The sequence below is a fragment of the Melanostigma gelatinosum genome (assembly GCF_949748355.1).
Source record: "Melanostigma gelatinosum genome assembly, chromosome: 21".
Taxonomy (NCBI): Eukaryota; Metazoa; Chordata; class Actinopteri; order Perciformes; family Zoarcidae; genus Melanostigma; species Melanostigma gelatinosum.
In genome coordinates this window covers 4508260-4536056 of record NC_136654.1, presented here as the reverse complement: position 1 = coordinate 4536056, position 27797 = coordinate 4508260, and the positions used below count along the sequence as shown (strand labels likewise).

The window sequence follows — 27797 nt, the reverse complement described above, 5'->3', positions numbered from 1 at the left end:
TTTGGGGAGCAGCAAGCACACGTCCTTCACGGTGTATAGAATCAGACGTATGAAGAATGTGCTTTGGATAACCAGACATCCTGACGTGAACCGTTAACGACGCGGTCGATCAAACAAACCACAGCAGACTTCAATTCAACCTTTATTATCTTGTTCTTTTCTGCTTTAAATTAATTTCCTCTTCTTTTTGTAACGTCTGAAAGAAATGAAAACATCCTGAACAGGAGTGATAATAAAGACTGACTTAATTTAAATTGATACATAACAAAAGAAACAAACAGTAAAACATAACAGGTAATGTCTTTAACGTGTCTGTAAAACACTGTTCCAGCTCAGCTTGGTATGGGAGGATCTGGCATCGTTATAGAAATGCCTTCAGTTGGTTGCTTCGTCTTAAAAACTAAATATTCTGTTATTGCATTTGGCAGAAAAATAATAATAATACAAACGGGAACAAAATGCTGCTAAAAAAAACACAACTTAAGAGACATATGCAATAGTGCCAATGTTTAACTTTTTAGCTATTACAATATCCAGACAGTCAAACATGTACACACATCCACAAACGCACCCGTTCTCTCAAATATAAGCTGTCAGATTAACATCGCTTCACTTCCCTGACTGGAGCAGATAAGTGTTCAAAAGCAAGCGCACACACACACACACACACACACGCACACAAAAACATTTCTCATGAATCTCTCTCGGACAAGAAAAAAAACATTCAACATTGTAGCAATAACACAGACACTCCCGATATCATTATCTTCATCACATCCTCCTCCAGTCACTGTCATCACTCCTTTCATGCACACACAGGCAGGCAGGAGGGCACCTTGTACAGCGAGTAAATAAGTGATCATAGTCATTAACGTCATGACAATATAGAATAACCAACTTGATTTCTCGAGTAAGAAAATAAAATAGAATAGCGAGGTCAGTGTTTGAAGAGGGGAAACGGAAAGAGGACATCTTTGAATTTCCACAAAGTTTCACACATTTCTCTTTTAAAACAAATGATAAACAACCGACATACATCAACGGGGAGATACAATTTCGCTTGTCAAATATAAGAGCAGTGTGTAACTGATGAGGAGGTGTGAAGGCTGCTGACATGGCGGGCGTGCGGCCGCTGGTTGTTAGCCAAGGCCACTGCTGTTGTAACATTAAGTCATCCGGTACGGTCTGTGTAGTTGTGTTGTAGCCGTTTCCCAAAAACAAAAACAAAAAATAATGGAGGGATTTGTGGAGGATTTGTCAACAACAAACCCAGAGGCATATAGTGCAAGTTTGGCTAATGTTGTTTCGGTTTTGATTTTTCTTCTTCTTTTTTTTTAACCCTGGGTCCCATGTTGATGGCATGTTTCCACAAAGGTAGTGGTGCCGGTACCGACTAGAAACGCTCTCCTTTTCCAGATCTCAAAAGGTTGCCGATCGTCCATTTGACTCAGTAGTGTGGCGCCGTCCCCGATTCTACTCGAACTCCTGATCCTTCCCCCGCTCTAAAGCTTCCAACACGAGAACTTAGAAGTACGCCAGCCAGGTCTACGAGGGCTCAGTCTGCAAGTCGGAATTTTTGAGATTCGACCATTAAATAGCAATACAAAAGAAAATAAATTGTGGCACACGGAAAACAGCAATAGCTAAACTTGCTGACGTGTAGGACTCTGGCTGAGCCTGTCTACAGTGCATGCCTGAGTGAGCGGGTCTCTGAATGCAGATGGCGGGAGTAAAAAGACAAACAGCTACCCAGATGAGTCCTAAAAGAGTTTAATGGATTTCACCTTTTCCCCCAGTTCAAGTTTTACTGTCGTCTTCATTTAAAGTTAAGCGGTTTACTGTGTGTGTGTGAAAACAATGTGTGCATGTACTGCACGTATCCTGTGTGTAGTATGACTGTTGGGTGACCAATGGAGCTTTATTCATGTCATCTCTACGTGTAAATAAATAGAGTATGACACATGTATTACAACTTGGGTGTAAAATGTGTGTGTCAGTCGGCCCCCCCGCCCAGCAGGTCCCCGGGCAGCAGTGAGGCGGGGCTGCCCATCTGGTGACGGTCATCTAGTGCCGGGGAACCCCAGAGGCTACTGCTGGAGTACCCGGCCCCGCTCATCCCGCCCATCCCCCCCCACAGACCCTGCCTTCCGCCCTCCACGCCTCCGGCCCCGCCCACCACGGTCCCGTTGCTGCTCCACTGGGCGAAGATGCCCAGCCCGGGCCCCTGGGTGGCAGACTGGTCCGATGAGCTGCCTGTGCTGTCCAGACTCTGCCACCCGGAGCTGGACGGCCCGGCTCCTCCATTTCCTGCTCCTCCAGCTGAGGAGCCTCCTTCTACTCCTGCTCCGCCTCTCTCGCAGCTCCCTCCGTTACCGCTAGACCCCACCGCGGAGGACGACGTCGGCCCGGAGCCTGCAGAGCCGGCTGCGGTTCCTCCGCTCCCTGCTCCTCCTGCCTGGGAATGTGCAATGTAGCGAGCCACATCCTCCTCGCTCACGAACTCCGCCAAGATGGTGGTATTACCCAGAACACACCTGATACGAACAAAAAGTCTGTCAGTGACTCTTAATTCATTGCCTCACACAATGCAGTGAAGAACTTCAAATTCACTTCAACTTTAATTACAGTGCCTTCCACAAGTCAGTGTACTATAAAAGGATTAATTTCAACACTTTGGGAAATATATCCATTTGCTTTCTCAGCGAATGTTCGATGAGAAGATCCGAAGTGTAGGAATGACACTTTCACTTGTAGAGGCTACTGGATTCTGTTACATAGTGACCACACGGACATGCGAGCGATATCAAAACGACAGTCTTACATGTGGAGTGCGCTCTGGGCCTTGGCCGCCTCCTGTTTGGAGCCGTAGCGAATCAGAGCGGTGCCCTGGGTCAGGCCAAGGTGAAAGGTCAGCAGAGGGCCGTGCTGCATGCAGATGGTCCTCAGAGTGGAGCCATCAATCTGCGGGAATACGCAACATAGACGATGGAGGACTTTCGAGAGGGATGGGTTGACGTATGAAATTCAGAGCAGTGCTTCCATCTGGAAAGACTTTTTGTGTGCTCGTTTATGATGAGCGCATGCATGAAGTGAGGCTTAACAACCCAGCCCGGCTGTGTTACAATCGTTACAGCTCTCGATCGTTGTGTGTCTGTGTGTGTTACCTGTGGTGTGAGGTTGCTGAGCACCAACCAGCAGCTTTCCCGAGAGCTGCCGTCACTCCAGGTTGAGGCTACAGAGAGAGAGCGAGAGCAAACAGGAAGAAATAATAAAATGTGAGAGACTTTTCCACATTCCCTGTAAACACAATCGCACTCTGTTGTTTCTCCTCGGCTTCTCAAATCTAATACATGATGAATGTCTTTCCCAAGGCGTGGCTACACTTCCAAATCAAATAAAAGCAGAGTCTGTAGTTCAAAGAGCACTGTGTTGCATCTCAGCAATCAGAGCCAGCTGTTTTATCTGCTGTGTACATTTAAAATCAGAGGAATATTTCCACATGCACCGTGTGCCTGAATGATAAATAAAGGGACAACCTTTGGTTACCAAACAACATGATAAATGTGTCGGGGCATTACCAGTGGTGCTGGAGCCACCGCCCCAGCCCCGGCCAGCCAATCGAGGGGCTCCTCCAGACCAAGGGGAAGGCGATGGCTGCTTTTGACTGGCTAGTCCTGGAGGTGCGCGGGACAGCTGGCTCTGGCTGCTGCCACGGGTAGCTTTCCAGGATTTGTGTCCGATGGGCTCTGGGGGCCAGCTGGTCTTGTAGTCTGTGTACTTTGCTGTGGCGTGACAGAGAAGTGAATGAGGCTCTGGAGGAGTTATCTACTTCTTAATACAACACCGATATGTAATGACACCAGCATTGCAATCAAGAAGAACTTTCAACGGTTAGGACAAAGATGAGACAGAGAAAGCAATAAGACAAAAGGTCAAGACTGCTCATAATTTAAAACTGTTAAGATGTAACGTCATTATGCAAATGAGCGCTGAAGAAGCCTTTAAGCCGTTCTCTTGAAGGCTTCTCCTACATCTACTGTTGGCTTTCTCTTGTTTGACATAACCAAATCACTTTTATCTCTTATGAGGAATACAATGTTCCAGCTTGTTGAGGCACATTTTGGAGACGGTGCATGTGGTCTCGGATAACTGGCAACGTTATTGTTATGAAACAGCTGAGCTGTCAAGTGAAACTCACATTTAAGTTGTGACTTATATCACTCAGTTATGTACACAAAATTCTCTCAATACATCGAGACAGATTACAACATGCGACTGACCACCAGAAACAGGGCTGCGACTAATTATTTTCATTATTACTTAATCTGGTGATTCATTTCTCAATCAATCCACTCATTGTTCGATCGATGAAATGTCAGAGCAAAGTGAAAAATCACAATTTCTCACAATCGCGACTTCCTAATGAACACACCTGAACAATTGAAAAGGAACTAAAGAATGTTTGACATTTGAAAAATGACTTAACGAACAATCAATGCGATTAGTTCTCCAAGTGATCCAATTGATTGACTGGTCACTTCAGCTCTACTCAGAAAAACAAGACAAAGTAACACACCAGCCCAGAGACGTGATGCTGCGAGTTTGAGTGTGTGTGTGTGTGTGTGTGTTTACCTGAGTTGTGTGCATTGTTGAGGGGACTGTCTGAGGCACTGTAGGGCCAGGCACCAGGTGAAGGCAGCAAGGTGTTGAGGGGAGGGGTGGAATCTGCAGGAAAAAAGGCATCAACCTTTCATGAAAAAATGTCTAACAACTACTCCAAAAAACAGAATCATATACATTAATGGAGACAAAAAAAACCACTTGTTTCAAAAGGACAGTTCACCCCAACATAAAAAATGCTATGTTCTCATCTCGCCCTGTCACGACCAAGAGCCTATCGTCCCAGAGTACGTGCACGCTTGCTTCTGCACGGCAATATGTTTGGGAGAGAAAAATAGTTCCAACATGAAACTGATTCCAACAAGGTCTGTGGATTATCTGAAGTAACCGTGTCATGATCTCTGGTAAGAAACATTGCTGTTGAGTTTTTCAAATGTATTATTTGGCGTTTTGAGCACCACAAGCCCAGTGCCATCTAATTCCATTATATTGAGAGAAGGCAGACATCTCTATGGCTGACATCTCCAACACTCGGCAAAACGATCTAGACTGACCAATAGCACTACGGGTAGGAGGAAAAATACTGTATGCAAAGTGAACAGAAGCAAATATATGAAGAAACAAAATGGTACAAGAAGACAAACGAACAAGTAAGGAAGGCAAACTAACAAACTGCTAGATGTGGTGCCATCCAACACCTTATGATAAGGATAATGAGGCAGTGGAGCTGCTGGATGCTGACCTGTATTGTCTTGTAACAACTGGTGCTCGGTGTCGTTGAGGTTGGGGGACACTGCGTTTCCCATCATGCTCCCTGGGGTCATGTAAGGGTCCGAATCAGGGTCGACACGGTCGATTCCCTTCCAGGGCACACCAGGCTGGAACTCTAACGAAGAAACACGCATGTGGTCCGTTTAAAGCAGCGTGTACAGGTAAAGAGAACACATTCCCAAATAGTTCTTTCACGTTTAGCCCCGTGTTTCCAGCAGAGGAGCCTCTGATTACTCTGTGAAGATGCATGGGAATGAATACAATTAGTGGCCGATTAGGTTTGTTATGTTTTTAAGGTCGTCCCTCCACGCAGAATGCATATTCTATAGCTTCCACTCCTAGTTATCAATTTAACCATGACTAGTCACTGACCAGGGGGCCAGCTGGGCGTGGCGGTGGGCTTGGTAACCATCTTGTTGCCAGGGGTGCGATGCCAGTTGTCTCCCAGCCCGTCCCCAACCATCATGTCGTACTGAGAGTAGGGCGAGCCCCCCGGCATCTTCATGGGGGTGACAGGACCTGGAAGGTGGCGATAATGGTTGTTACATCACTGAACACCGGATGGGTTCACTAATCACCTTAATACGTGACTTCACATCTAATGCCATTAACACGATCTGCCTCAACAGCCTTTCATTTCACGTCTTATAAAAGAATACAAAATCACAAATAAAATTAAAAGAATCTCACCGTTTTTGTGAAATGCGTTCTCAGGTGAGGAGGCGTCTGGAGAAGAGTGTCCTTCCATCATCCATTTGAAGCGGGACTGCTGAATCCCGAGGTCCTTCATGCCCCCAGGACCCCCTACTACAGAGCCGCCCAGGTCCAGACCTGGGAGGTTCACCCCAGATCCAAATCCTGCTCACAGGAAAGAGGAGACAGGGAGTATGTTATTAGGAAACTTCTGGTGCTACATTAAAATAGCATGCCAACCCACATATTTCACAGTGCTAAACTGATTGTGGCTTAACCTGTGATCGCTGGGTAAAGTAGTGCATAAACACTACACTGGAGTGAGCAGTTTCCTTCTTTTGTCTGGGAACAAACGCTCACCAGAATATGGTCCAAGAGTTTTCTGGTGCAGATCAGCCACAGATCCCGCCAGGCCTGGATGAGGCAGAGAATCAGCCCCAGGCAGTTTGGGACCCCCTCCGCCACCTCCACCATGGTGGGTGGGGGAAAGCTTGGAGCTGCCGCCTAAACCCCCGACCTGCTGCTGCTGCTGCCTCTGCTGCTGGAGCACTGCCATGATCCTGGCCAGCTGACACAACAACAACAAAAAAGACAACAGTCAACAGCTGGGAGGAGGAAGTAAAGGAGTGAGTGACATGTTGTATTTATGTGTACCTGTTGAGGGTCAGCCTGCTGCCGCACATTCGGTGTGAACTTCCTCTGGTTTTGCAGTAGATGCTGTGGCTGCTGTTGTTGCTGCTGTTGCGGCGGCTGCTGCTGCTGCTGCTGCTGTAGGAGGAGCTGACAAGCCTGAACGAACGCAGACGGAACGAAAAAGTAAAAGGAAACTGAAGAGGAACGAGACTGCAACAGAGACAAAAATGCACTCTGCACAATAATTTGCAAGTTTGCACTTGATAAACCCAGGCGTCAACCGATTGCTACGTAGACTATTGGTTCCACTCGGAGTAATAATCACCTCTAGATATTTGGGCAGTGAGTTAGCGCTGTAGCAAAAGTTTGTTTCCCAAAAATACATTTGTGTCACAGAATCTTGTAAAATGTGTGATCCTACCATAACAAGGACGTCTAAAGACATTTTACGGGGACAGGGTTCCCACATTGCTTGGTTTGATTTCATGGACTTTGCTGGTGTTGATGAGTTAAAGTTTGGTGATTCATTCCGTATCAACCATCAGAAGATGTGACATGCAAGGGGAGTAACAAAGTTAGTTTCTGCTTCTCACCAACTGGAACTGGATGTGAGGTGGGTAGATGCTGCTGAGCATGGCAATATGCTGGGGGGACAGCTGTGGAGGGAACACACCTCCCCCGACGCCTGCCGTGCCGCCCACGCCGCCAACACCCCCCGCGCTCCCGCTGGGAGGGGGCATCTGCTTCAGCACGGAGCCTGGCACCTGGAGACAGACACAACGGCAGAGGCACCTGTTACCACAGAAACGCGCCGCTGCTGTAACCACCAGCAACCATATTAGTACAGCGCCTCTCCCCGACGAACATCGGTTCGCTTATATGTGCTCGTTCACTGTTGGTAACAAGTGCCTCGACCCAAGTGAGCGGATGAAAATAAGTCAATTCTTGGAAAAGGCGACTTTCATTTTGTATTCTTGCGGAGGAAGATCAATGTATTCCCGAAGAGAGATTATGCACCGATTTATAGACACAAACAAAGCCAGCAGACTGTAAGCTCATAGACATAATAATCAGACAATTACACATGATGTCAGAGACTTCACAGTACAAAGACCCCCCCCCGCCGCCGTGCATGATCAGGATATACTGTGCATGTCTCCCATTGGAGCCAATTATAATAAATAACGGTTTCTCCACCATTGCTTCACTGTTAGTTTCCACCTTTAAGATGAATATACATGAAGTGCACGGAGCTACAAATGATACAAAAGCAACGTCTACGTTCTATTTTTCCACAAATTATGAGTTACGAGCTGATCAAGTGCCACGGACATTATTATTATTATGAATTTAACTTAATTATTGATCAGATAAAAAGCATATTTTTTCATTGTTGTGGATGAGAATAAAAGCGGAATGTAACTTGTAATGTTTACGTTTATGACTCAAGTGGTAATCTAGTGTCTCTTTGACCTCATTTCCGCTAATTAGCGTTAGCTAAATCAGCTGTCTCCATCAGATTTGTGTCCATTTTCACGGACAAATGCACGACTACAGGTTCATTCTGAAACAAACGCAACAAGACAGAAATGTCTTCGCTTTGTGAAGGATCAATGTACCGGTAGTCAGGCATCAGCTTTATCGAGGCCCTGCTACAGTGATCCATCAGAACACAAAGAGGAAACAGACGAACGGTATTTCTGTCCGTTATGTTTGTTTTGTAGTCGTATGCCCCTGTGTTTTTCTCTGCTGTATCATTCGTCTCTGCCTCTGACTTTTCAAAGGTCAACTCCAGAGACAAATGAGACATTTCCTGAAATTTATCTCATGAGCTACTTCCTGCCCCCACAGAGACATCGTCAGAGCGCGTGCGGCTACATTTTACTCCAGTAGATGCTGAGAACTGGCGTCACAAATGCAATAAAACCCTCACAAGTAAGACAAGTAATACCAGTAATTTATCAAAGCATTTGGCGAACACGCAGAACATAAATGTGCGGAAATGCACAGTTCTCGACTGTTTGGCGAGCAGACGTCCATCCTCGTCCACCGCAGGTAACGCTAGCGATGGCAGACGGAGTTTGATCACAAGAACAGACTAATAAATGAAAGCTAACACTTAGCTTTAATTGGTTAGATGCGACTGTATTTTAAGGATTTTGGACTTTTTTGTAGATTGTTGGGCTGAGGCTGCCTAAAGATGACTCATCCCACAGCAAACACTGTTTAACACCGACAGTCAACTCACATACCTCCAGTGTCAAGTGTGAAATATGTCGACAGCCGGGAAGAATACTGGTACCTGAGGTGACAGGAACTGATGAGGCACTTGCGCTCGGATCCCTGGGGACTGGTTTATGGGTGGGACACTCGGCTGGTGTCTTGACTGAGCCATCCCTCCACTACTGCCAAAGATACTGTGACTGCCCTGTGATCGTAGTTTGAAAATGAAACCTTAGAGGACCCATAACAATAGAGACGTATACATGAAAACATACAGATTACACAGAATAGGACAGACTGGGGGGGGGGGGGGGTTATCTTTTAATAACAGAAAAGTACAAGAACCCAATGTTCAAAAAAATGGCGGGATGGAAACAAGAGTCACGGTTCTCTTACTTGTCTAAAGGGAATATTGTGGTTGAAGAGGGAATGGGACTTGTAGGCAGTGGGTGGTGAGTACAGAGAGCTAGGACCCTCCTCCCCAAGGCACCAATCCTGATTGGTCAAAGGCAAGGTCTGTCACAGTGACAGCCAATGGGAGACCAATTTAAGTGGTGGTGAAGGGGGGGGGGGGTAGGGGAAGAATGAGACAGGGAGGAATGGGGCAGACGAGGAAGAAAGAGGTAGAATCACAAGAGGAAATAAAGAATAGTGAAGACAAACTGCTATCTAGACATGAGACAAACAGAGTGACAGACTGCTGAGGTGGCAGTGAGACATTACCTTGTCGTAGTAGGACCCAGCATCCCCAGGTGCTGCCTCTTTGGAACCAGGTGGACGATAAGCCATCCCCCCTCCTCCTCTTCCTCCTCCCTTCCTTATGTCTCCATTGTAATCATTCATCCCCATCCCCATCCCCATGGCTCTTTTCTCCATATCCATCTTCTTCTCCTGGAGAGAACCCGGAGCCAGGTCGATGTTCGGGCTACTGGGATCATCATTCTGTCCAGCGGAAAAGTCCACCATTATCATTATCATCATCATGTAGGGAATAAACAACCTGCTAAGCGTCTAAACATTTCGGATTATACGTGTGTGGGTCGGGTACAAAACAAAGCATCTGGAAAGAGGAAGGTTTTGACATTTCCCTCAGGTTCATAAGTAAAGTCACAAAGACATGTTTTGTCTTACCAGCAGCCCCATGTTAGAAAACTGTTTGTTGATCGGGCTCATCCACGAGTCTCCTCCGCCAACCTTCATTGGACCCTGAGAGAAAAGTACAAAGCGAGCAGACTACGAGTTAACGTTTAAGTTCTACGAGGGTTTTAACAGAGAAATTACAGTTTAGATTAATGCAATAACATCACCAAACTAAATCAGTACAAACCATTTCGTTCATTAAACTACGGTAACTTTTATATACTATATATATTATTTGCACACATGAAGGTTGCAGGACCCAAGTGTAATGCCTTTGTCTTTTGAATAAATCTTAATTTGTTTGTGCTTTTCTTTTATCAAGATCCATTTTCACAGCCCACCTTGGTGGTGGGCTTCTTCCCCGGGTGGCTCTGCCCCCAGCCACTGTTGCTTCCCTGTCCCCAAGACGAGCCGCTTCCCTGGGAGCCGGAGCTGTTGTTCCACATGCCGCCGCCGCCGCCCCCTCCACTGCTGCCGCCGCCGCCTCCCTCCTCCTCGTCCTCCCAGCTTGAGTGACGCGAGGCAGCCACAGAGGCCTCTTTATCCCCCCAGCCATCTTGCATTGACTTTGAACCTGCTGGAGGAAAAAAAAAAAGTCATACTAAATGCCACTGTCAGGCTGTGAAGTAATAACGGATCAATTTGTGGGTTTTCGAATAGCGGATTGGGCATGCCAATGTTCCAAATGCAATGCACCAAACAACTCTAGGTTAACCTGGTACAATCAACACAACACTCAAAAGCTTGCTTTAGTCTTTATTTGCTTTTCTAACCAGATTTGATGGGGTTGGGAGGAGGGTTGCCCCACCCCGTATTCTTCCCTCCGGCCTCTTCGGGGTCTCCCCAGCCAGTAGGTGCGTCAGTAGTCTTTCCCCAAGCTCCGGTGCCATTGTCGGCTGTAGGACTAGTTGGAGAAGTACCACCCCAACCTGACGGACCTGCATCACCACATGGACAACACAAGTTAAGTAGGAGCAACCTGGTGGAGACCCTTTGGGTAAGGACACAATTGTTTCTCTCAATTTGAGTTCAACGTCTAGAGTGGAGGCACATGCAAAGGGCTTTAAAATTGATTCGGAAACAGATATTGCAACTCTCTTCCTCAGATGGTTTTTTTGACGAGGTGTTGGCTTGGTTTGGTGTCATCTGGTACACATTGGTCTAAAATCAAAGCATCTCCACTGCGAAGAATATCCACTGACAGAAGATGGGATTTTACCTCGGCTGTACTGAGTTGGAGCACCCACCGAAGCTACAGTACCGTGCATCCACGGTACTGTAGCTGCAACTGCTTTCAATGTGGTTTTGAGAGGAAACTACAGAGCTAGTAAGCAAGTGGCTGGCTGAAAAACAACTGTCTCGCTCTGTCATTTTGATTCGCTAAACCTCCATGCTGACCTATGAACAGCAGATTAACCGATCCCATGAAGGCAGCAGTTGTAGAAGTTAATTTATTTGTGAATTTCACACAAAAAAACATTTAGGGACATTTGTCAATGTCTTTAGCTGTCAAACTGCCACAGTTGATTCAGAAACAAACTCCAAATCACACATGACGTCAATTGTTTTCTTATTTCCTGACACTATATTCAAAACACTATATTATTATGCTCAAAATCAAAGTTTGTGGTGTCTTACCAATAGCTGAAGTTTTTCCAGGTCCATGGCCAGTGTTGAAGTCTCGGTTACCTCCAAGGGCTGCAGCTTGCCTGCTAGGCTGCTGTTGTATTGGAGGAGCCTGCTGTTGATGTTGTTGTTGCTGCTGTTGCTGTTGTTGTTGTTGCTGCTGCTGCTGTTGTTCTTGTTGTTGCTGCTGCTGTTGGTGGTGTTGTTGCTGTTGTTGTTGCTGCTGCTGCTTAGCCGGAGCCTGGCTCTGTGGCTGCTGGTCATGTGGCTGCTGCCCAGCAGGGGCGCTGTTCTTATCCCACAGGTTGACCGGCTTGTAGTTGTAATGGGTTGGATCTCCCCATGCTGATGTTCCATCATCTATCTCGTTCTTTCTGCTGATAGACTGTGGGGAGGGTTCCTCCCAGCCGCTTGGTTCAGATCCACTTCCACCTCCTCCGGCGCTACCAGGAATGGGTCCCGAGGTCCAGCCTGAGCTTTGGTTCTGATTCTGGGCTTGAGAGGTGGGTTTCCTCCCCCCGACCCCTTGCATAGCCCCTTGGTCCATCGCTGGCTGTCGCTGTGGATGCTGATTGCGGGGCTGTGATTGTTGCTGTTGCAGTTGTGCCTGCGGGCCTGTGATGGAGCCCGGCTGGCTGTTTGGCATCTGGTGCATTTTGTTTCCTCCACTCCAACTTTGATGGGGTTTAGACCCCATGCCCCCAACAACACCCACCCCCCCTCCTCCCCCCCCTGTGCCACCGGCTGCCCAGGTTCTCCGAGGAGCACCTTCGTCCCAGCTCCCCCAACTACCCCCACTTGAATCCCCACCTGAGTTTCCTCCTCCATTCTTCCTGTCATCCTCCCATCCTCCTCCTCCGCTATTTGATTTGGACTGTTGCTCTCCCCAGTCCCTACCTGCCCCCGCCTTCTGTCCTGATCCCCACCCGCTCCCTCCTCCATTCCCTCCCATTTCTTTCCACCCCCCTGCCCCTTTCTCCTCCTTATTTCCTCCCCAGCCTCCACTCACTGAGTCATCCTGTTGCCCAGGATCACCCCATCCTCCTCCTCCTCCTCCTCCTCCATTTCCTCCTCTACTACTAGTACTACTACTACTACCGCCATCTCTCCATTCCTCATTTCCCCAGCCCTTGGCCTGCTGGGCATCCCCAGCCCCCGTCCCTCCTCCACCCCAGCCTGTAGCCTTACCCTGCTGGCTATGTCCTGGCATTACCCCCGACCCCATTCCGGGTCCCGTTGTGGTCACTGGCCCAGATTGTGAGACGCCAAGATTCCTCATGTTGGGGCCTGAAGTTGGTGGGGCTCTCCCAGACAGAGAGGCCCCACTACTGCTACTGTTGCTGCTGCTCTCCCAGCCCTCTCTGGAGGACCCAGCAGATGGAACCAGGGAGGGATTGACCCCTGGACCCGTAGAATCAGTGTTTAGAGTCCTGGGTCCACCAGAATACTGAGAAGAACCACCATGAGAAGATGTGTGTTTCGATGTCGCTGATGAAGATCTACCTTTACTCTGTCCTCCACGGTCTTCAAAGTCCCAGGACGTGTTTTGTCGGATCTGTGTTTGGCCCCAGCCGGTGTTGGACAGGACCCGAGGGTCCAGATCAGACCGGCTGAGCAGGTTTTCTAAGGCATCTTCAGCATTAGGTGCAGGGAGGGGAGGACGACTGTGTCTACTGTTAGGCCCGCTCCCATTTCTGGAATTTCCACCACTAGATGAAGATCCTCCCTGCGCTCCCTGTACATCTCCTCCCCCACCCCATTCCCCTGTTTCACTCTCCCCCTTCTGATTGTCCCAAGCTCTGGTCATAGTGGTGGCTGTTGAGGAAGAGGAAGAGGTGGCAGGGGGGTTGCCAGCTGTGCTGCCCCCACTACTGCTGCTGTTACTGCTGCAGGCTCCACCAATTCCCTCACCTCCTGGGTTGGCACCACCAATACCAGTGGAGCTCCCACCCCATTCACCACCAGAAACTCCTCTCTCTCCTCCTACTCCTGATGAGCCCCACCCTCCCTGAGATACCCCGGAGGTTTGACTACTGTTTCCCTCAGTTCCAGCACTGCCCCAAGCATTAACCCCACTAGTAGAACTCGGGTACCCCCAACCTGAGGTCCCATTATCTCCTTCAGCAGCTCCGAATCCCCCTGTGCCACCTCCTCCACCCTCCCACCCATCAGTCCTTGAGGCACCCATTTTGGAGTTAGCTGCAGAGTGAGAAGACTGGCCTCTCCATGAGGAGGCAAGGCTGTGGTCTCCCACACTTATCTCGCTTCCTCCCACACCACGGTCCATTCCTCCCCCAATCCCTTCCCCCCCTGCGATTTTTGGTCCCGCTGATTCGCTTTCCCACTTCCCCCCTCCCATCTCTCTGTCTCTGGATTGCATTTGGTGAAGTTGCCGCTGATGGGTGCTTGATTGATTCACAGATAAAGGTGGGTGTACCCCCAGCACTCCGGCTGCCCCGCCTCCCACCGCCAGGCTCAGGGAAGCAGAGTTGTTGGCAGATAAAGACCCCCCAGGGCCCTGGGGATGGAAGGAAGATGGACCTCCTTCCCCTGCAGCAGCGGGCCCATCCTGCTGCACCAGGGCAGGCCAGGCCGAAGGGTTGGCATTTGGATTGAAATTGGCACCTGGAATCCCACTGCTGCCGTCGACGGGGCCACTGGCATCATGGCTCCCTGGCACAGCGGAGGCTTTGGAAAGTGAAGAGGGCTGTTGTAGCAGAGACCCAGCTGCAGCTACCGCATTCCCTCCTCCAAGATGACCCTGGGAGGCAGCCATCCCCCACGCCACACCGTTGGACGACTGCATACATTCATTGGGCAAAGAGAACGAGGAAGTGGGTGAGGATTGGTTGCCAGAGGCACTAATGCTGTTCACAGGAATTCCGTTGTTGCTGCTGCCCCCTCCAGCCCCAGTGAAAGAAGCTCCTACCCCTTCACTGCCAGCGATGCTGGGCCACTCCTCCAGGTCGTTGCCGTCAACGATCACCTTCTCCCTGCCCTGAGAGGGGACCTGGCTGCCTGAGCTTGCCCCCCACATGGAATTTGCATAATTAGAAGTAGTAGTAGAAGCAGCAACTGATGATGAGGTGGGGGCCAATGATGAGGCGGCAGCTGCACCAGAATCTGAAAAATAAAATCCCACAAGAGAGAAACTTCAGGTGTCAAAAGGAAATGTGAAAAGAAATGATCTTAACAGAGAATGGATCAATTCTAAATGTGACCTACAGCATTGCTAAAATGTACCTGAGACAGCAGCCATGTTTGCATTGGGGCCATCCCCTCCTCCTCCTCCCCCTCCCAGCAGCATGGAGGAAAGTGGCGGCTGACCCCTCTTCAGTAGCACTTTATGGTCCTGCTGGCAGCGGAATCGCGGCGGCACTTCTCTCGGCATGTAGCGCGGTTGCTGCTGAGGCGCTTGGGCGCCGCCTCCGCTACTTGCGCTGCCGTTTCCAGCAGCACCGGGGCCGCCAGCAGTGGAGGAAGAAATGGTTGTGGAGGTGGGCTGTCCGTTGGCCACCGCCAGGCGCTTGGCATTGTTGCCGCCCTGTGACGGGGAGGCAGCACTGCCAGGGCCCAAGGTGGCTGGGGATGGGGAGGCAGAGGGGGTGGGTCCAGGGCTGGGGGAGGCAGAGCTGCTCTGAGTGGCAGGAGACTGGGCAGACACTGGCTTGGTCAAGTCTGGCACTGCAGGAAGAGCAACGCAGAGAGAGAAATGGATAAGGGGAAATTAAACATAATTTAACCAAGTACATCTCGGGAGAACAGTGCACAATTCCTGTTCTGTAAATGCACTAACAATACATTTCTATGAAGTAAATAAGGAAAATGGAAAATGCTACAAAGCATTCACTAATAGCCTTTTTTCCCCACCAAACTAAAAGATGATTAAGACAAGTCATGAAATGTTAAATAAGAAATGGACCATACAAAAATAACCACAATTTAAATATATAAAAAACAAACAATAAAACTGAAAGCTCAAATCACTTGACTGCTTACCTTTGTTTTTTTGTTCTGTGACCTAAAATGATGAAAGAAAACACACATTAGTTACTTAATGATTCTTTTAAAGCATCGTGAGGACACCCTGAGAAAAACTAAACACATTTCATTCATCCAAATGTCAAACCTCAGTTTGAGCAAAGATGAAAAAGAAAGTATAAGACAAGAGACAACATGGAGTTCACAAGAACTAGTCTGTGATTGTGGTTAGATAAAGAAAACAGTCCAGGAGTTCCCGGATAATAAATACATCACATTGTTGAGACTGGTTCTTGTAACTCGGACAGACGTAATTCCAACATCATTGTTGACTCGTGATTTTGTTCGTACCGTTTCATATTCTCAAAGCAGTGCAACCTAAAACTTGTCCCAGGTCAATGAAATACTTCAGAATCGAGCTCAATGCAAACTTTTGTTTTCTAAGAGACACTTTTTAGAGTGACTCTGCCTTCTGTCCACTTGACGTGGACAAAAACATTGTCCGTGACAATGCTGTCGGTCGGGACAGCGTTATCAGCTATAACCTCCATAAGAGAGCCGAGCAGTACAACAGCCGTGAGCTAACCAGCGGGTCACGCTCGCATGCACTAAAACCATATGCGGCCAGCCTGGCTATGTCAACAAAGATTATTCGCTGACAAATACAATGACATAACTGACCTGTTCCCAGTTTACTTCTCCACACAGAAGTTATTTCTCAAATGTAGAATGCAACACTATCAGCTCTCTGTCCATGATACAAGACAGGCAGACAAAATCGTTAAGCCGTTACTTTGCTCATGCAACATAAATGGTTAGTAAGAGTGACATTAAATATTGTTAACAACAAATATCATCCTGGCCGGTAATGAGCCACGGAACAGGGCATTGCCCATTGTAAATAAATAGAGCCAACGATGTTATCCATCAGCCCACACTTCAGGATGTTCTCTTGTTGATTCAGAGTGACAAAAAAACAGTTAATTTAAAACCGTGTATGCAAAAGTAGCCTACAGAAGTAAAGCACATGATGAAATCAAGCTGTTAGAAACCTTTCCCTTTCAATTCTCTCTTTTTATATATAAAAAAGGCTCTTACTAACTCTTTGTTCGTGGTGAATGGACTTGTACAGTGCTTTTCTAGTCTTCAGACCACTCAAAGCTCTTTAACATTACATGTCATCATTCACCCATTCATACACTGATGGCAGGGGCTGCCATGCAAGGTGCCACCTGCCCATCATTCATACACCGCATGCACAGCTTGCGGGAGCAATTAAAGTTTCTTGCCCAAGGACACATCGACATGGACCAGCGGAGCCCGGGATCGAACTATCGATGCTCTGATTGAAGGACGACCCTGCTCTACTGCTGCGCCACAGCTCCAGATTCATTTGTTAATGTTCAGTGATCCAAATTGATCTATTCGGGTATTATTACTTTGAATAAGCCGTTTGGTTCGATTAATCGGGCATCAGCTTTTTCCTGCTCCAAACTATTGTCATTATATCGGCCATTAAAAACGCACTACACGTCAACATCTAATATAAAACACCCAAGTCAAGTTTTCTCATGAGTGCTATGGAACCACTTTCTTTTGATTGTGAATGTTAAATGATCAGAAATACAGCTTTTAAACTTTTACATTTGAAAACAGTATAATCTTAACTCATCACAGACATTACACAACCCCAAATAAGCAGAAATAGCACTTCTAACAAAAACATAGCCTGCAAGTCATTTTGAACATGCTCACCTTCTGAGAGGCTTCCCTTTTCCTTTTGTCGTCTTTTTTCCTTTTCTTGTCTTCCATGAACTACTGCTCCTGTCCTGATACTCCGTTCTTCTGGAAAACAAAAGGGTCAAACATTCACCATCCTTAAAGTCCAGAGTGCTTCTTTGTATAGCCGCTGGCTCTTTACTGTAAAGTACATCCCTGAAAAAAACAAAACATTGACCAATATTTAATGACGACTGCAGCTAGGGAAAGGACGATTTAACAGTTGTACTGTGGCTGGAGGCCACGTGAGCTTCCATTCATGTGTGTAAGCGACAATGTACTGCATGCTTGATTGGCTGAATCAGCCATCAGGTGCTAGAGCTAAGAATATAGCTGGACATGTGGGCAACAAACAGTAATTATCCCCATCATACGCATACAGAATGGCTGTGGAAACCATAACAAGTGACCTACTGGAGGTTTGAGACCCACGCTTCTGCTGTAATTGTTTATAAAATGCAGTGTGCACATATCTTCCAGATTACATGCCTTCAACCCTCTGAACCCCAAAACCCGCCAGCGAGATGGAAGATCATGTTTTCCATGAGCACCGGCTCACTGAAATTAGTGAGCATGATCTTTATCTGTGGTTACTAATCCACTTGTTTCAGCTCTATTCTCTCTGTTAACATCTTTGTTGTGAAGTGAATTAACGTGTTAGGATTCTGATCATGTTGGGCTCTTGTGTTTATTTTCTGTGTCTTCATTTAGATGTGAGTGGGTATGTTTGTTCAAAAGAGGTGTGCTTTGTCTCGTAGTGGCGCTTCATTCACCGCTTTTAATTATCGTCACGGTCTCTAAACATGTGAGAGACACTGGTTTTAAACTGTCCGTGTGAAGAATTAACCTATAAGAGCCTGTTCATTCCTGGTTAAAGACTCTGGTCTCTTTGACCACTTTTCTCTTTTTGGAGAATGTCATGTGAAATAACTTCTCTGACTCACGTAATATGATCCTGCTCTTCCTTCTCTTTCCTCGTCTCTCCCCCGGTGTGTGTACATCTCTGAATACCCATATTTGATTCGGTGAGCTGCATCACGTGTTGTGATTGACAACGCATTGGTCGGTGCGTTTCCTGCATCGCTGAACGAGTGCCGTAAAGGCTAAAAAAGCTGCGCAGCGCCGGTTAAAATAGAAGCGCTCTGTCAAAATAAAAACGATTTTAGGTCCTGGGTCCGGATACAACGGCGTCTGGGTCCGGATCCGGACCGCGGTCCGCCAATTGGCAGCCCCTGCTCTAGACCTTTGTTATTTGTCAGACAAAGAGAAATTGTTACTCAGGCACAATACATTCTGGTACATGTAGGCACAGCTCGTACGGCTCTGCAGCAGGAGGGATCAGCTTATTCGGTCAATGTAGCACGCACTGGGCAATGTATTTCTTCAGTGGACTACATTTACCATCAGCACTGATTGGACATGCATGTAAAAAAAGGTGGCAAATGTTCCCTTTAACAACCGATGCAACACAAGAACACCAACTAATGCACTGTGATTAAGATCCTCAATAGAAGAAAATAGCTGACATGGACAAACCCAAACAACTAAAACATTTCGTTAGATACATCTATACGGATAAATATTGATATAACAGCAGTGCTTTTTTAGAGTTAGATTTTGACACCTAAAGATATTTTTTCCCCCTAAAGATAAAACTTAATTGATAGCCAAACGGGTAATGATATTCACTGTTAATTTAACTTTACCATTCTAATAGGTTTAGAAAATATCGACACTAATGTCGCACAAATGTAATACACCAGTGTACTAGAACATACTGGCAATAACCAAAAATCCCACAGGACCACCAAAGCTCATAACACCATGTTGAAAATAGTCCGTTTATCCATTTTCTAGCCTTTCAATGCAAACACTCGTTAGAGTGGTCCAGAGTCTATTTTTAGTTGGTTTCGTTTCTGCTTAGTGCCATGACACTTTCAACTGGCAGGATTCCTCGCTTGACAGAACCTGACATCCTTGCTAAAGCCTTTCCGACCTCGGGCCTGGTGCACCACAAAGACAGACCTGGACATCGAGTTGTTACGAGATTTGCATTCAGCTCTGACCATCAGTAATGTAACGTTAAACGACACCAGCTAATGTCGTCGTGCCTGCGTTGTCCCCGTTAATGTTACCACAAGCTCATCCGCATTAAGCTAGCTCACGCTACAGCGACGATCGGAGCTTTCGTGTGCTAGAAATGTAAAAGTGTTCACCAAAACCGAAGACACAGGTGATTAACGTCGTCTAGCTGAACTGGACCGCCATTAAGCGGTCAGCGTCCATATCCAGCCACCGTCATCCCTGTACTGAGAAGTTTGTACAGGCGACAAGTTAAACAGCAGCTGCTGGTTTAACGTTTTGTCGATGGCTAACATTAAGGAGTGGTTTCTGTTCATACTTGTTAAATACGCAGACACAGAGCAGCGCGCACATTAACTACCACGTTAACGAGAGCAACCAATGAAACGTTATGTTAACTGACGTTATTCCGTTCTGTGTACACAACGGTCCTTGACAGCAAATACACCGAGCCTTGAGCCACATATCCACCTCTGCTAATGCACAGACACCGCTAATGCTATCCAACATTAGCTAAGTGAGCTAAGTTACGTTACCTACTGACAGGCGCTACAAGTAGCCAGGCTAACGGTGTTAGCTTGGCTAGCAAGTACCGTTGCATTTCATTGACAAATATGTTGCAGTTATTTTGCATGCACAGCAAATACGAAATGTTAAAACTATGAGAAACATGCCGCACATCTCCAGCTCGCGTTACTCACCTCTGGAATCACATATGAAGAAAAGCTAGCGTGCTAGCTAGCTTAGCTAAAGTGCTTCAGTGCGATTTATTTTTTTTTAGCTTTTTGAGGCATTCGTCGAGGCTACAAGAACAGCGACGCCTGAGCGGACAGTCACGTAAGTGGCAGATGATGCAAATACACGCGCACTAAGCTACTGGTTTGTAAATAAGTACTAACGTTGTAATAGTGTAAACCCTAATGTGCAGAAGAATTTAAATTTCAAAGCGCTGTGGAGTCAGTCGGTTGACGGGCGGCCATTTTGCTGCTGAGCATGAAGCGTCTCCAATGGCCTGTGGCAGCTGCGTGGAAGCCTTCTTCTGACTGGCTGGCTCCTGCCGGGAGGGATGCATAAAAAAAAAAAACTCATTCTGACCTTCATAAACTTTTGACAGTCAAACTTTGCACCACTGTCCGTGCATTGTAGGTTAACAGCCTTCCCAAATGCATATTTTAAAATTAGCCCCGAACGTCATAAACAGAAGCGCCTTTCGCGGAGAATGACATAATCATAGACGCCGCTCACAACTTTATGTTGACAGTATGGGTCCGAGGAAAAGGAAATCCGAGGAGGCTTTGGGAGGAGAAAAGGAGGGAGAGGACGCTGAGGAGAGGAGGAAGGACCGAGGGAATAAGAAATACATTGGAGCTCATGTAAGCATTCAAGGTAAGGCCTAATGCCGTCTTGTTAGAGTTTAAGCCATTAAAACACACACGCGCACACATTTCCAGTGCTGCCTCTTTTCTATGTCTCCAGGTGGGATATGGAAAGCAGTGGGGTCCTGCACAGAGATGGGTGGCAGCAGCTTCGCCCTGTTTCTGGGCTCCCAGCGGTCATGGAAGAGGCCTGCACTGGACCAGAAGGCTGCAGCCCAGTTTAGGGAGCAATGTTCCCTGCAGGAGTATGACCCCGCTCACATCCTGCCTCATGGGTCCTACTTGATGAACTGTGGATCTCCTAAAGAGGGTTTGTCAGACAACAATGGATGTCTTCTGCAAATTCTGTCCTTGACTCCCCCCCCCCCTCCCCCCTTGCTCTCTCCCACTCAGTTACCCGCCCTTGTCTTTCCCTTCCAACCGTGTCTCCTACCCTCTGACACCCTCCTCTGTTTTGTACGCAGATGTGTTTGAGAAGAGCCAGGCCCTGCTGGTGGATGAGCTCAACCGCTGCAGCCTCCTGGGCCTCAACCTCTACAACTTCCACCCTGGTTCCTCCCTGGGCTCCATCACCACCGAGCAGTGTGTGGAGAAGATAGCAGGAGCCATTAACCACGCTCACCGGCAAACACCTGCTGTGGTTACAGGTGCAGTGGGCGGGTAAACTAAGGGCAGATAGTCACTGGTGTAAGTGCACCAACTGCAAACACTGCAAACCGATGTCATGCAGCATGGAGAAATAAGTGTCAGATAACCACAATGACGCATGCGACATCGAGGAAAACCGCAAAGACGAACAGCAGAGAACCTCACCAACAACTACACACTACAGCCTCCACAATCACAGTGACTTTAATCCTTACCTCTTGGTGGCTTTGTCGAGCAGAAAACATTAAAGCTTCACTGAAAATGTACTGCAAGACGATGCTTTATTGAGTCTTGTGAATCTCAGCATAGCGAGAGAACTTGGCGGCCAAACTCTTATTATGGGTGTGTCAAACTGATAGTGCCTTATCTTTCTTTTGCTTTTGCCGCCCATGTGGTCAGTGTTGGAGAACATGAGCGGTCAGGGCAATACGGTGGGCGGTAAGTTCTCTGAGCTGAGGAGCATCATAGACAAAGTGAGAGACCAGACCAGAGTCGGAGTGTGTCTGGATACCTGTCACGCCTTTGCAGCAGGTGAGAGAAACCTGAGCTTTATCCTTTTTGACACACAAAATCAGCAGAAATCAAAAAAAGGGTCCGTCGTTTGCTCAAACTCCCTGTAAACCTAAAATCTGCTGGAAAACCAAGCCTTTAAGTATGACCGCTTCCATTCGGGCTGTGAGTGTTGCTTCTTGTCTTGGTAGGATATGACGTGGCTGCAGTGGGAGGAGTGACGGCCATGCTTGACGAGTTTGAGCAGGAAGTGGGACTCCACTATCTTAAAGCCCTCCATCTCAATGACTCCAAAGGTCCAGCCAGGACTTTCACACCCAAATATCACATTCACAGATTAGATAGATGAGCTCATTGAGCAGTACGAACTTTGTGACCTTTATGGAATCAACTCTTGCTGCTTCGTTGGCACTCATTGTCCTTTCTGTTGTTTTTCTCTCTTTTTTTTGTTGTTGCAGGTAAACTAGGCTGCAACCTCGATCGCCATGAAGACATTGGTAAAGGTCACATCGGAATCTCTGCTTTCCGAGACGTCGTCAATGAGCCCCGACTGGACAACATCCCTCTGATCCTGGAGACACCTGGACGGTGAGATAACTGCAGAGACGAGGAGTCTGTTGTCGTGAACAATGAACGGATGTGATCTTTACATTGGACAACGCATCTTTGTTCATTTTGCAAAATGAGAATATAATGGAGAAGAGTGCATAGTCTGTCCTGACTGCGTCATGTTTTTTTTCATTACAATCAATGATTTATAGACGCCGTTGCACTGGTTGAAGTTTGCACATGACTGTTGCGTTACCTTTCCCCACAGGCCAGGTTTCGAGTATGCTGAGCAGATTGAACTTCTGTATTCTCTCTGTGACAAAACCTAATGGTCACCATTACTGAGGAATTGTCCCCGCGAACCAAACCTCAGCTCGCACGTCCGCTAAGAGAAGGAGCCAGTTCTCCTTAAACACGCTCAGAGTTTGTTTGGTTGTGAACAGTTTATGAACACGAGTTGAATAAAAGTGTTGTTAAAAGTTGTCATTAGACTTGTTTGGAGTCGTCTTGTTCACAATGAACCACGAGAGGGCAGCAAGAACACACGGCACAAACCTGAAGTCCTCAATTTGACGCCAAATGATGCAGGCAGAGATGAAAAAAGGAAGAAAAGAAAATCCAACTTGCATGCACATTTGCATTTGGCAATTTGTAGGCGCGATACATATTTATTGGCAGCTTTATTTAGCTCATCTGATATGTTGACATGTCATTATTTGGAGCATCATTTTTTTCTGAATGATATCTCATCAGTTTGCTTCGGAAATTTAAACATTCAAGGTTTTTGGTGAGTTATTGTTCCCAAAAGGAAAATGTACAAAGTTAGAAAGGTATCAAACATAAGGGAACAAGCATAAGGATGTAGGATATATATATAGGACATATCAGTATGTACAATCAAACAGATGTTCGGGGGGGAAAGACTTATGTGGCATGACATTTATTTTAAAGTCAGTGTTGAGAAGGGTTAAGAATACGGGAAAAGGTAGGAAATGGTGCTATTATCACTGTAATCATCTCATCTCATCGTGGTGGGGAAGTGCATTTACTCAAGTATTGTTCCGAAGTGTAATTTCCATTATATGCCACCTTATACTTCTACTCCAGGCAAAGATTGTACTCTTTACTCCACTGCTGTTATTTGAAAGCACAAGACACTAATTACTTTGTCGATTTTGTCAATTAATACAACATATAATCAACAAATGAATTAGGATGTATTATGATAGAATACTCTACCCAGCAGTATATGAAGTAATTAAAATGGCACCTTTACCAGCTGCAACACTAACGCGATGCTCATATTAATGTTTCAATAATTATGATCCGGTAATATAATATATGATTCTGAAATGGGACATTCTGCATGATGAGTTTTTTTAAGTACATTCTTATGCTAATACTTTTATTTGTATATTTATGTGTATTTACACACTATGTCTTGCTAATTTTGCTGAAGTATAATATCTGAACAACTGTAACATGTGTACAGTATGTCGGACCCCCTACAGCACACATACACCCCTCTCGTCCACACTAAACCCCCACATTCCTGCTCTAAAATGGTCCAGCTGTTGAATACCAACACTTTGGTGCAGCTGTTGACACCCTGGGTGGACACCAACTGATTGACACGCCAATTCCAACACCCCACGGTGCACATAAACATTCATGTAAACACACACACACACATTCCCTGACATTTGAGGCTTGGAAACATTCAGCTTTCTACCCGTGAATGCAGCTGAGAAAAAGAAGTTTGGGGATATTAGCTATTGTTATGTGTTGACTTCACTGTGATGGTGCAAACACACCCACATGGTTTCTTGAGTCATCTTAAAGTTCTCCTCACACTTATGCTCTTCAGTTAAGGCTTACACATTAATCTGCCATACTTCTACACATTTACCTGCTCTAAAATACACTTTTCTGAGGTTTCTATTCTTTTCCATTTGCTTTTAAACCTCCATCTTAACTATTTTCCCGATATGTCTTTGTCTCATATCCTTAGGTCCACGGGACTGTTTTGTCCCCTCCATTATCTGGGCACTGAGACTTTGACCGTGCACTTTTAAACTCTTGTTTACATGCGACATTAGTAATCTTGGAATTTAAACTTAATCTACTGCTGCATGAGCAGCGGATAAGAGCGCCAAGTAAAGAGTATAGTCAAGTAAGAGCAGGTCCAGACAGCATGTCTTTCAGTGTGGCGTTAACAGAGACAGGAAGTGGAGGTGCCTGGCCCAAGAATGTCTCTGCTCTCAGGTCCCACCCACAGGAAATGCCTGTCCGGCCTGTTGGAGTCTGAGCTGAGGAAAAAAGTAGTCTCCTGTTAGCAGAGTTTGGCCTCTGACGGATGGAAAGGATGGATGGAGTTTGAATGATGAGGAGGCTGGTCCTGGTACTTGTATGCTGGATAGTTTAGATAAGCTGATGTCTGATGGTTTTACAGAGGCGTTCTGGTGATCTGGTCGGGTCAGGGGTTACAACCCAGGGAAGGCGAAGACTAAACAGTGAGCACACACATTCCTGAACTCTAGATTAATCATTTGCTGGAGGAGGCATGCGGAAGAAATCGCCGATGGGAATATATAAATGCCTTTCCATTCTCTAATTATCTTTGGATGTGTGGCATTAGCTGGTTCTGGTGTGCCCATGGTCTTTGCGAGCGCCCGTCCAGACGTTTCTGCTCCTCTTTCTCTGTCATTACATTTCATGCCGTGAATATTTTTCCACTGCAGCCTCAAGCCACTGATCTAATTTTACAACTTTGTAAATACTTCCAGATATCTGTGGTTGGAGTTCAGTGTGTCGTAAGGCTTGTGAATGATCTCTCACTGGACTCGGTTTCCATCAGACTGATAGCTGCCGTGGGAAATGGACATGAGCCTCCAACGGGCTGCCAAAGAGAAGCTGGAAACAAATCTGTGAAATTGTTTCTGTTCGTCCTCGATGGCTCAAAGGCTGCTGGTGGTCGGGGGCAATTAAACCTGCACAGACTTGCGTACATTTAAATTTCCATTTCTTTTGTCTTGCAATTTGTTGCAAGCACTTGGTTAGCTTCTTTACCATGCATGCACATTCATCCGCTTTCACTGAAGCCGAGGGGCAGGCGTTGGAAGTGCTCAGTGAAACCACACTCTCCCACTGAACAGCTCCACTGGGGCAGTTGCAGGGTTTCGGTCACGAGTGTGACCCAGCGCAGGGAGGGCGATGTGTTCACTCTCAGACTCTCACACTCCACACAGGGATCATACGTTTACCTCAGCGACCTTTAGGCTGCTGTTTATTGATATATATTCATATGCTGTCTACATGAGATGCTTTCGATTCAATAATTAAATATGAAGGAAATATAGAAAAGTACAAAAGAAGTCCAAAGATGACGACATGCACCCAAACAAACAAGACTGAACAAATTACAAATGGTGTATCTCGAATTATATGTTAATTCGTGTGTTAATAAGTGAGCTTTCGAGGCGCCGGTAGGCGGGTTTTGTTTTGTTTCGACAGAGCTGGTCTTTATGCTAAGCTAAGCTAACCGGCTTCTGGCATTAGTCATTAATATTTAGGGACCGTGGTATGAATCTTGCCATCAAACTGTCAGCAGGAAAACAGATGCCAAACTATTCCTTCAACTATACACAAGTGGACATTTCTTGAGCAGTAGAACTGTGGGGGCTTCGTCTCTTTAATTATGCAGTCAGTAGTTTGTATCTGTACGACTGCCTCATGGCAGACGTTTTGAACAATAACTCATTTGTCTGGCTTCTCTACTTGCTTGCGAAATAGTTTTCACACACTTTCAATCACAACACTTGGTGTTTAAGGTGTCACAACTGACTGGTGGAAGGGAGGCATGATGTCCTGTGCTGTCTGACTGTACCAGATGGTTACTGGGACGATGAATATGTTAAAGATCAAACTCACACCAATTTGCAATATTATTTTTGTGTTTATTTTTCTCCCTTACACAAGAACCTGGATACTGGCTGGGGAATCAGTGCATTAACACATTACAAAGTCGTGCATGACGCTCTTACTTCCCACAAGCATTTTTTTTTTTTAAATCTGTAAATGCTTTCAAAAAGAGATTTAATGAACAAGATCAGCATCCATGTCATTAAAACATCCAATCGGAGTGTGTCCGACCTGAGGGAGGCTCAGAAGAACCAAGGTAGATGAAGATTCATGTTCAGTTCGAACAGTGAAGACAACTGCAGAGAGGAGGAGAGAGAGAATACAAAACAAAACAGAAGACAGAGAGAGAGAACGAAAGAGAAAGGACTGCATGCGTGGCTCTTGTGCGGCTTGAGTTGCAGCAATAAGCCAAACTTTATCCGTCCCGCTGTACCCACAGTCTGACTGCCACATCTGCCAGCACTTCCCTGCTGAGAAGATGCCCCACACACACACACACACACTCGCACACACACACACACACACACACAATCCTCTGTGTTGGCCTGCACAAACATGCCGCTCCAAGCCTCAAACCTTACACACATGAACCAAAGTGTTCAGAAGAAATAAGAGCTGAAGGGCAGGGTGGAGTCCATTTTGCCTTCTCAGCAAGTCTTTTATTTTTGCACCTCCGCAGCAGCGCAGGCATCGTAACTTACCTTCGAGATATGGCATTTCATTTCCCACTGTGAAAAGAAAGAAAGGAAGAGAGCGAGGCCGAGGTTTGAATGCTCTGTGTGTTTTAGCAGACCCCTGCGTGGTCAAACTGTGCGGGTATCTTGTGGCCTGGGCGAGAGTGTTGCAACGAGCGAGCAGCTGTTTAAACGTGAGTGGATGTGGCTACAAACACAACGTTTAGGACCGGCAGGCACTGAGAAAAAGCTGGAAAGCGACAAACAATTTGGAGAAGAAATTGCTCCTCAGCGAGGTCAGAGATACAGAACATCACACTCTATATAAGGAGACCCCGCTGTGGTTCTTTCTGTCATTCCTTCCATTTCTCCTTCTCCCCCCTCTTTCAATCCCTCTCTTCCCGTTGGCTCGGGGTGAGGAATGCTACCCAGTGGCGGCCGGGCATCGGGCCACGAGGAGACAGGCAATCACAGCAGCAGAGCAGGAAAAAGATGAGGAGAAAATGGATGCAAGGAAAGAGGCTGGAGAGGAAGAAGCAGGATGGACGAGCATTGCACGTCAGAAAATCAC

The 27797-nt window shown here is 46.7% G+C and overlaps 2 protein-coding genes across 5 annotated transcripts; one reads left to right on the top strand and one right to left on the bottom strand.

Moving 5' to 3' along the window:
• Nucleotides 1-139: 139 nt before the first annotated feature.
• On the bottom strand, nucleotides 140-20808 carry tnrc6ba (trinucleotide repeat containing adaptor 6Ba). 4 transcript variants are annotated; one of them, XM_079293451.1, is made up of 23 exons: nucleotides 20250-20808; nucleotides 17443-17532; nucleotides 15706-15727; nucleotides 14950-15390; nucleotides 14636-14829; nucleotides 11719-14506; nucleotides 10854-11018; nucleotides 10422-10657; nucleotides 10072-10146; nucleotides 9664-9882; nucleotides 9337-9456; nucleotides 9020-9145; nucleotides 7311-7481; nucleotides 6739-6873; nucleotides 6445-6652; nucleotides 6082-6249; nucleotides 5764-5910; nucleotides 5363-5506; nucleotides 4633-4725; nucleotides 3579-3782; nucleotides 3165-3232; nucleotides 2822-2961; nucleotides 140-2534 (listed from the first exon to the last, which is right to left on the bottom strand). In XM_079293451.1, the coding sequence occupies exons 2-23, from the start codon at nucleotides 17497-17499 to the stop codon at nucleotides 1994-1996; spliced, it is 6462 nt and encodes a 2153-aa protein (XP_079149577.1). In that variant the 5' UTR covers nucleotides 17500-17532; nucleotides 20250-20808; the 3' UTR covers nucleotides 140-1993. The 4 variants fall into 4 exon arrangements, with proteins under 4 accessions (XP_079149577.1, XP_079149574.1, XP_079149575.1 ...); XM_079293448.1 differs by having other exon boundaries at nucleotides 11719-14829; XM_079293449.1 differs by having other exon boundaries at nucleotides 9337-9435; nucleotides 11719-14829.
• LOC306795097 (putative endonuclease 4) lies at nucleotides 19436-23073 on the top strand. The gene is made up of 8 exons (XM_079293452.1): nucleotides 19436-20385; nucleotides 20810-20934; nucleotides 21025-21234; nucleotides 21389-21571; nucleotides 21972-22103; nucleotides 22274-22378; nucleotides 22541-22670; nucleotides 22900-23073. Exons 2-8 carry the CDS (start codon nucleotides 20811-20813, stop codon nucleotides 22958-22960), a joined length of 945 nt encoding a protein of 314 aa, XP_079149578.1. The 5' UTR covers nucleotides 19436-20385; nucleotide 20810; the 3' UTR covers nucleotides 22961-23073.
• Nucleotides 23074-27797: the final 4724 nt, after the last annotated feature.

Coding starts and splice junctions, on each gene's coding strand:
- LOC306795097 (XM_079293452.1), top strand. CDS start 20,811: ATGGGTCCGAGGAAAAGGAAATCCGAGGAGGCTTTGGGAGGAGAAAAG. Junction 21,572..21,971: donor AACACCTGCTGTGGTTACAG/GTGCAGTGGGCG, acceptor CCATGTGGTCAG/TGTTGGAGAACATGAGCGGT. Junction 22,379..22,540: donor CCATCTCAATGACTCCAAAG/GTCCAGCCAGGA, acceptor TTGTTGTTGCAG/GTAAACTAGGCTGCAACCTC.
- tnrc6ba (XM_079293448.1), bottom strand. CDS start 17,499: ATGGAAGACAAGAAAAGGAAAAAAGACGACAAAAGGAAAAGGGAAGCC. Junction 3,783..4,632: donor CAACAATGCACACAACTCAG/GTAAACACACAC, acceptor GTCACGCCACAG/CAAAGTACACAGACTACAAG. Junction 3,233..3,578: donor CGGTGGCTCCAGCACCACTG/GTAATGCCCCGA, acceptor CTCTCTCTGTAG/CCTCAACCTGGAGTGACGGC.